At 37.7% G+C, this 9,409-nt stretch overlaps 1 protein-coding gene across 1 annotated transcript; it reads left to right on the forward strand.

Annotated features, from left to right (window-relative positions):
* Positions 1 to 529: 529 nt before the first annotated feature.
* Positions 530 to 6,581, forward strand: LOC131785728 (uncharacterized). Its single transcript, XM_066170234.1, has 7 exons — positions 530 to 558; positions 2,283 to 2,569; positions 3,345 to 3,459; positions 4,481 to 4,606; positions 5,297 to 5,330; positions 5,601 to 5,727; positions 6,084 to 6,581. The coding sequence occupies exons 1-7, from the start codon at positions 531 to 533 to the stop codon at positions 6,579 to 6,581; spliced, it is 1,215 nt and encodes a 404-aa protein (XP_066026331.1). The 5' UTR covers position 530.
* Positions 6,582 to 9,409: the final 2,828 nt, after the last annotated feature.

Below are 9,409 nucleotides of genomic sequence, written 5' to 3' on the forward strand. Positions count from 1 at the left end.
ACAGGACATAGCGATTCAATAAAATGAAACAGAAAAACTTGATATGTAACTGGTGTTTATGAAACTGGTCGCAGCGCGTAGAAAGAGCGGGACATTTTGGGACAGTTACATTTTACATGCTTAGATGCGCGCAGCGCAAATATAGTTGCCTCAAGATGCAATCATTTCATCTAGGGCACAAAGTTGATAGAAATGGGAACAAGAACCAGCCGGGAGAAACACATGCTTATCTGGAAATGGAGTTTTTTCAGACAAAGGAATTACAGAAAAGATTGCGGAACTGTACTATGTTCTTGATTGACGCACAAGGTTTGTAACCAATCATAGCGCTCTATGATTGATTACCAGATATAGTGACCCTCTTAACTACCAGCAATACTCAGATTTCATTGGTTAAAAGGCAGTCAGAAAAAAATAATTGATAGATAATTTAGGCATCAATTTGTATTTCTTTCGGGAAGTCGGTCTTCAGAGGGTTCCGCGCCATGAAGAATTTGATCTTTGTCTGTGTTCTTTTAGTTTTGTGCCTCATGATGTCTGCACTTGTGTCGTCGCAAGGTTAGTTTCACCATTACTCATTTCTGAGCGGAGGTTAGTGAGGGGGAAATTAGTCCCTCTGAATCAATTGCAGTCTCTCTAGGAAGCGGTCTAGTAAATTTCGGTTAAGAAATCGATTTCTTTCACATTTGCCCATGAATCTGCCTTAGTCTTAAAGTAGTCGAAACCGCCCTGTTTTTTCGAATTATTGCAAAATATTTGTTTTTTATTTTCCGAGCGCCGATATCTTTTTCTTTTAACAGCGCCGATCACTAAGAATGGCATAAGTTTGCCGTTCTCGTATTTTTGCACAGTTCTTGTTTGGGGAATTTTTGGAAAGTGTTCCTAATAAGGTTATTTAGAGTGTAGTCATTTTAACTTTGAGAAACCTGCAATCTTATGGGGTAGCGCGCGACAAGAATTAATTTGTTCGAAGGACCCATCTGCTGTGATTATAACCCATGAAATCGCCTTTGAAATACTATAGTTACAAAAATGCCCTAAATAAATCAGTTGGAGTGTTATTTTATTAGTTAGGTGGTGGAATATGGAAAGGTAAAAATATGTTGTGGCTTTGGCGAACTTCTAGCCCAGCCGAAAATTCCACCTAACAGTGCACAGAAAGTAGACTCAATAACATAAGAGATTTACGTCTTAAAACGATGGTTGACGCTTGAATGTAGCACATTGAAGCTTTTTTGTGTTTGATGATGCCTTAAAACAGCATTTAGAGAGAAAAATATCCATCCTTATCTAGAAAAATAGTGCCGCCGAAAGTTGTCTGATAGCTCTTTTAGCGACCTATTGTTTGTCTGTCACTCAGCTAACGAGTATTTTTAGATCAAGACAGATTCATGAAAAGACTTTGAAAGAAATCGATTTTTTTTAAACAAAATACCCCGGAGCGCTTTTAGAAAGACTGGATCTTAATGTTTGACGCCAGTTGGTTGTTAAAGAGGTTTGTTTTGTTTTTCATTTTCACAATAGTATTAGTTAAATCGTAGCTATGCACTCTCTTTAACTTATTAAAACTGCGTAACCGATTGAGCTTTGTGGGTGTCATTTAATGTAGATTGCAAATGATTTTCGTTGCTTTCTTATGTAAATTTTACTTTACTAGTCTGGTTCATCGTTATCCAGTTCATCAACCAAGTCAATCAAGTTTTTTTTTTGTTTGGTATTGCACTCCCACGTATGAAAATAAAATATGGCCGTGTAATGCAGCTTTCATCCTTGAATTATACCCTATCTATTCTTTGAGTCTCCTACAATGGTTATCGCCCACTTGTTATGAACTTTTTCTCTAACAAATCGTCAATGACGTTCACAGTCCACAAGAAAAACAAAATGTTTGGAAACTTAGAAATTCATTGCACTTCACTAAATTTAGAACTCACGGCCTGGCAGGGCAAAAGCAGCACTTCTAATTTTCTTCAATTTGAATGTATACTAGCGAGTTTGAGACCGTAAATGTCCTATTTAAAGACATTTTGTTCGTTTATCTCTGGTAATCAACACTTGCATCACCCAAGTCTTCCACTGATGGCAATGGATATAGTCGCCCGCAAGACAAACAAAGAGGTTTAAGAAAAAAGAAAAAGGAAGTGTACTAGAAAATAGTTATGAAAATTAGTATCAAAAATTATCACTCACGGTAAGCTTAAATAATTCGAAGTTTATTCATAAAAGGTTCATAAACAGATCTGTCGACAAAGGCAAATGGTAAGTGTTCTCTCCACCGACAGGAGCAGCAAGTTTAGACCCCGACGACATACTAACTACTTCATCACAGATATCCAGGCAAAGTCTGCTCTCGGTGGACAAGTTTCGCTATCTCGATGTACCTGAGCTTGACGAAATTATGGTATACGACGACTTTGAATGCACATTTAGATGCCTTCAGCATCCTCTGTGTGTTTCCGTGAACTTGGCTGCTGAAGGTGATTTGTGGTGTGAGTTGCTGTCTTCTGATAAGTACAGCAACCCCAATGAATACAAAGAAAAAAAGAGTTCGCATCACTATTTCTTTGAGGTAAGGACGATTTACACCTTGGTTGCATCACTTGAGTTGTACTGTTTCAAGAAAGATCTTGAGAAACAGAAGGAAAATGCAGTTACTCAGGGCACGAAGCAGACTAAAAGATTCGAGGAAGGACAAAACCTTTTTTTATAATCCAACTGAGGAGTTCATTCAAAAATGTTATGATATCAGAGCAATTACACTCATGATCGCAAGCATGAAATCATCGCTTTAATTATTATAAATACATTTGTCATTGCTATTCATCTATATTCTTATTGGTAAAGGATCGATTGTGAAATGTTTGCCAATTTCGAAAAAAGAGAATTTGAGTCGGAGAAAATTAGTCTCCATGGTCTGTGTTCATATTTTGACGTAAGAGGCCCACATATAGTCAACGTCAGGTGGACTCTTGCCCAGCTATGATAAGTTAATACTAAGTGCAGCGTAGGTTTCTTTAATTTGTTTAAGGCTGAAATAAAAGCACAATTTTTAACTATAAATGTCAAGACTTTCAAATTTAAATATTTTTGGTGCGTTGTCGCTAAAAGGTACTTAGCCTACTTGCAGAAAACAAAACAGGAGTATACTAGTTGCATATCATAATAAAATGATTCTTGTTTCCCCCTTAGTTTTGATTTTAATTAAGAGCCTATGTAATTTGGAATGAGAGGCTTTTTACAAGTCTTATCACAATGTTGCATCTCCAGAAGGAGCAAGACTTAAGGGACAGGGGATATGGGTCTTACTAAAACGTTAGGGGAATTTTTTTTTATTTTTGCATCAGAGTGCTTGTGCAAAAAAACCCTGCAAGAACAACTCCACTTGTCTAAGCGGTTTTATTGACAAAAGAGATAAGTGTTTATGTTCCGCTGGATTCAAGGGTCGGACTTGCGATGAAGGTAAATAAGTCTGCATGTTATAAGTTTTATTGAGAAGATGTCAGTATTTCCGTCTGTGACTAAAAAATCATTTTGTATTAGCTCCATGCATGGAGCTTAGGAGGAGCGAAACAAAGAAATTATCAATAAACTGGCAGAAGTCTAAGGGTTACATTATCTCTTGAAAAGAAAAAAAAAAAACCAACAAAACAATTTTGGGTGGTCTTGTATATCCGGAAAATGGGAGGGCTAATAGAGATGAACTGAAAGAAGACAAACCAGCAGTGCGGATGCAGTTCGCAAGAATTCTATGCATTATTTGAGTGAAATTGGAACCAAGTACTTTAATTTAATATACTCTACATCAATGAGGTTGAATGTTGCAGACATAAACGAGTGTATCGAAGGAACATCCGATTGCAGTGCTGATGCTGTGTGCAACAATATTAAGGGTTCCTACAACTGTACGTGTAAACCAGGATATTCTGGAGATGGACGGACTTGCGAAGGTAAAAGTGACCAAAGTTGTTATTCTAATAGACGAACAAGGGAATGAAAACTAAAGAAACAAACTTCAACCCTAAAAACGTTCAAATTAGTCATAGGGTTTAATACAGTGGTAGAGTTAGTGAAATTGTAGTGTTTTTCTGTCGGCTAGATTATACCGTAACGTAAAAAAAAAGTTATTGGTCGCCAATTAGAGAGAAATAACAGATTAGAATCACCCTTAAGTACGAAAGTTATCGACTCCATTTGTTGGTGTTAAAAAAAAGGGGGGGGGGAGGTTTTCCTATTGAATCGGTTGCCTTACATTTTACAGAAGTAAATTAAAAGTGTATTATAATCGCGCTCAATAATCAGTTCCTTAATGGGTTGATGGTACTTTTGCATGTTCGAGAGATTTGCGACAAAATTGCAAGGCTCTCAAGACGCCGCATCAAACGTGGGTCTCCAATTGTTGTTTGCACTTTATTTTTAAATCAGCATTAGTTTTAAAATTAATTGCAGTGACGACGTTCTAATTAAAGGAGAGTCTTTTCAGATATCGATGAGTGTGCTACAGGAAAACAGAACTGCAGTGCTGATGCTGTGTGTAACAATACTAAGGGATCGTACAACTGTACATGCAAACAAGGATACTATGGAGATGGAAATATCTGCCGTTCGGGTAACATTTTACCTGCTGTATTTCTTAAGCTTGGTTTTGTACTGTTTCTGTCTGTTTAGACTACTGTAATGAAGAGTTTCGTTTATAACAATTATGTATATCGAGATAATTGTGGGAAATAGTACTAAATGCTGTTGGAAAGTGTTCAATACACGAGTGTAGAGCGAAATATAGTTCAAAATGACTAAAATGAAACACGCATGATTCCCTGTGGAATCAAGAACTGAAAAGGAACTGATTCCCACAGGGAATCGTGCGTGTTTCATTTTAGTCATTTTGAACTGTATATCGAGATATAGATTTATAGTTAATCGATAAAAACTTCGACAAATGTCTTGCTAGAAACTACCGAGAATTCAAACAAAAAACAAGCTAACTTCTGGATGGACATGGAAACGTTTGCCTGCATAGATAGCAGTCTTATGGTGTGCATTAGAAGCGTCGAGCGGCTTAATTAAAAGCAGCGAGGCCGCGAGGGGCCTGGGATACTGCTTAAATTAACGGGTCCGCTGCTTTTATTCTCATATATAGCGCATTAGACACCATTGATAATGCAAGCTACGAAAACACGAGTGACCAAGAACGTTGTGTGATTTCCTATTCCACATGTAAATTTCCCTTTGAGAGCATCTGTCATCTTTTTTTTGTTAAAGGGTTTATTGCTGTTGATATGCCTTTTCCTTTTTTCAGCTTCGACGTGTAAGGAAATTTTCGAGCGGAATGTGTAAGTCAATTAATCACTAACAAGAACAAAGCTGGAGCGGAATTTTATTAGAGAATATGAAAATAGCAGTACTACTAATAATAGTAATTTTGAAAATAATATTGCGCTAAGCTTAGCAACCTTGATGATAAACATCCACATTAGCTTCGCTCTTGAAAGAAATCGCTCAATCGAAAAGTACTTTGAGTCATTTACTAAATATATGAAAGCCATGGCATTCATCAAGTTTCAAATGAATGTCTCCTTTTAAGAAGATTCTTTATTTTGTAGGTCGAAAAAGAGTGGCGAGGTTACCCTGCACTTAGACTCGAAGCCATTTTCTGTTTTCTGTCATATGGGAGACTTTGGATGCGGAAATGGGGGATGGACACCGATCATGAAGATTAATGGCAGTAAGGTAAAAAATCACTTGCTGAGAAATTCATTGGATATACAGAGCAAAAGTAGATGGGCGAAATATGGCTGCTGTTTCCTTAGTCATCGCTCAAGCGTATTTTTTGACCTTGAGCCTAAAACAGAAGTATTTTGTTTTCAATAAGGTAGAAATTAATCTGCAAATTTATTGAGGATAAAGGTCAGCATAGGCAAGCTGAAAAGGATGGGGGCAAAAATTGGCTGCGGTTCCCCGCCAAAAGTTTTCTTTACTAGACGAGCCACCAAGAGTCGCTCACGCGTAGTTTTAAAATGACCCTGAGCCTAAAACAGGCTGTAAGGGACATTAAATTGAAAAAAATCCTTTGATATCAATTTCAGCGTACCTTCCGTTACCATTCCCATTTCTGGAACGACAAAGAGACCTATCAAGATGCTGCTGGCAAGAATGGCTTCGACTTACAAGAAACAAAGCTACCAACTTACTGGAAAACACCCTTCTCAAAGATCTGCCTCGGTATGAAGATTGGCAAACAACTCAGGTTCATCTTCATCAACAAGACAGCCGAATCTTTGTATTCATTGATCGCTGACGGGAAATACCGCGCCACTTCACTGGGTAGAGACACGTGGAAGAAGGTTGTTGGTTCGCAAGCCTCCTTGCAGCAAAACTGCAACAAGGAAGGGTTCAATGTTAAAGGTGGTCCCTCAGAAGCAAGAATCGGCGTCATTGCTAACCAGGAAAATGACTGCTTCACTTGCGATTCTAGAATCGGGTTTGGTACAGGAGGAGATAATTCGTGCGGAAATGTAGCAACACACAAGCCTGATAACGGAAACAAGCACATCAGAGCCATGGGGTACATCTTGGTGCACTGACAAGGCATAGGATTTACATTTAAGCTACGAAGCCGTTATAGATTAGTAGAAAATTAGTTTACAAACTCAAAAAAGGTAATAGAGCAATGGATTCAAACTTATCGTATTGTTTGGTCAGATCTGTCTAAAATATAACTTTTTTTTTTAATTCCAGTCTTTGACGTCTTATCGAATGGTCCCGTAAGAACAGGGTAGTGCTAAATCCAGATAAATGCAAAGAGCTGAGAATCTCGTTTTCCCGGAACCCTGAGGCCTTCGATTCGGTGTCCATCGATGATAAGGAAATTGAAGTGGTAAACAGTGCCAAGTTACTAGGTATAACTATAAGCGAAAACTTAACTTGGAACGCCCACATTAACGAGTTAGTAAAGAAAACCAACAAAAAAACTACACTTTCTTGTACAGCTGAAACGGGCCCGACTACCTCCTTCAGACCTAGTTCTTTTCCATCTTTCGTGTGTTCGATCTACGACTACGGAGTTCCGGTTTTTCACAACGCACTTCCGCAGTACCTTAAGAACGAGCACATACATAACGAGAAAAGGGCACTATCGATAATTTTGCCCAGCATGAGCTACAACAAAGCCTGCGAAGTTTTGGGAATAACGCCAATAACCGAACACCATAGTCAGCTATGCACTAAACTGTTTGACGCCATAGTAGCCGACCCCAACCATAAGCTACATGGATTACTGCCACAGAAAAATAATGTATGTTTATAATTTTCGATACAATCGTCCCTTTGTTTTACCACGCGTTCACACCAATAGGGCAAATAACACTTTCATACTCGCAATGTCCCGGCTATTCAACGCATCTTCTCATAATACATAGATTATTTCTTAAATTTTAGTTCAAGGATGAAAAAGTTTTACAAATTTAAACATTTGTACCATTATATTTAACATAGATTTATCATAGATTATGATTGTCCTTTTAAAAGTCGTAAAAGTTACTTAATTCAGCCTTCGGGCTGCGATGTGGTTTAAATAAACCATCTATCTATCTATCCGATAAAAATGAAAAAAAAAGAGGCTAAATTAAACATAAAATAGGTTAAAATAGATCTTAAGGTTACGAGGGATTCAAAACTCCACTTAAATGACTTGAAATTTGAAAATGAGTTCAACCACTTTTAACTTTCTTACTTTGAAACAGAAAAATGCCGCGTTTAGAATGAAAAAGAAAAAAAATCCCTGTTCATAAAAACTCAGATTTATCGAGTGGAAACATTTATCCCACCATTATTCAAAATAATCTGGTAGCACTTTCATAGGAGGAATATGTTTATTAGTAAAATACCCAAGTTCTTGACACCGTTGCCTTTCATCGTCACAGAAATATTCCAGATTTAGAATCACACAAAAAGGGAAAAAAAAACTTTTTCATCTAGTAAGTCGACGGATAGCTTCACTTACACTTTCGTTCATTTTAATGTAAAAGACGATTTCCTCTATAAGTGGTGAGCTCACGTTACCTTGTTCATTCAATAAACAAGTTAGGTACAAGTACTTCAGTAATTCTTCGGGGAAGCCAGCGTAGGTTTTCAATCCCACTACGTTGTGTGAAGCTACGATCCAGTCATCGCTACCTTTACTTTAATGGGTGTGGCCAAGACTTTATCCAAAGTGAATCCGTACCCATGGCTGAGAATTGAAGACACCGTGGTTTTCGTGGGTGAGTGGTTCTCAACATTTCACTTTTTACACGTAACTTTTTCTTTTCTTCGAGCCGGACCAAATTTCTACCGCTGAGCATTTCATCTCCTCGTTGGAAGAATAAACAGCGGTTTCTTTGATACTTGAAGTACACTCCGTTGGGAATTTGTTCTGATCTCGATTCGCACAACGCTAATGGTTCTGAACATAAAAGTTTGAGTATGTATTTTTTTCCATTTGTACCAAACAGGAAAGGGCTGGTAAGCATCCTGCAAGTACTCTCTGGCTTTATCGAGTCTAGTGAAGAAGAAACAATCGGACATGGGATATTTTACAACTCCCAACCTGTTTTAGAAGAACAAATTGCAGCTTGCAATCATGGCCGAAACAGAAATCTATTTGGATCTCGCTCATTTGAGGCAGCGCCTCCTCGTGTTTGGAAATGGAATGCATGATAGATTCTCTGATTCTGGCTAAAATTCAAATCATATCCCCTCCGGTAATTATTCCGGGTCGAAGTCTGTAAAATAAGAAGATTCGATGAGTTCACACGTCTCATTGTTTGCTACACATGTATATATCTTTTTTCGGTCGGGTAATAAGTTCTTCCTTGTAAGATACCTAAAAAAAACTACTAGCATCAACATCTCGCCATACTGTATACAAATATGTAACCCTGATCTCGCACCAAATTCCTCATACCACTACAACTTGCCTAACCGCAGCGCCATTCGCCAGTAATTTCAAATTTTAATCATTTTATTTTTCAACAATCTCTGCAGGGAATGTGAACATAGGAAAGATCAAAATTTTGCCATGCCGTATGCATTTTTATAACTTTGATTTTGCACGAAATAACTCGCACCATGACTACTCAGTACTTAGCGAAGCGCATTCCCGTCATGTTTGAATATGAAGTAAACATTAGAGTGTCAAGAAGACATAGCAGTTTAATAAAATAAAACAGAAAAACTTGATATGTAAGTGGTGTTTATGGAACTGATCGCAGCGCGTAGAAAGAGCAGGACATTTTTGGACAATTACAGTTTACATGGTTAGATGCGCGCAGCGCAAATGTAGTTGCCTCAAGATGTACTAATTTTATCGAGGGCTTTTGCTTATTTGGTCATCAAGTTTTATCAGGTATGTGAATTGAAGAAAAGATTACGA

Source organism: Pocillopora verrucosa, chromosome 7 (assembly GCF_036669915.1).
Source record: "Pocillopora verrucosa isolate sample1 chromosome 7, ASM3666991v2, whole genome shotgun sequence".
Taxonomy (NCBI): domain Eukaryota; kingdom Metazoa; phylum Cnidaria; class Anthozoa; order Scleractinia; family Pocilloporidae; genus Pocillopora; species Pocillopora verrucosa.

Coding starts and splice junctions, on each gene's coding strand:
- LOC131785728 (XM_066170234.1), top strand. CDS start 531: ATGATGTCTGCACTTGTGTCGTCGCAAG. Junction 559..2,282: donor TGCACTTGTGTCGTCGCAAG/GTTAGTTTCACC, acceptor CTCCACCGACAG/GAGCAGCAAGTTTAGACCCC. Junction 4,607..5,296: donor TGGAAATATCTGCCGTTCGG/GTAACATTTTAC, acceptor TCCTTTTTTCAG/CTTCGACGTGTAAGGAAATT.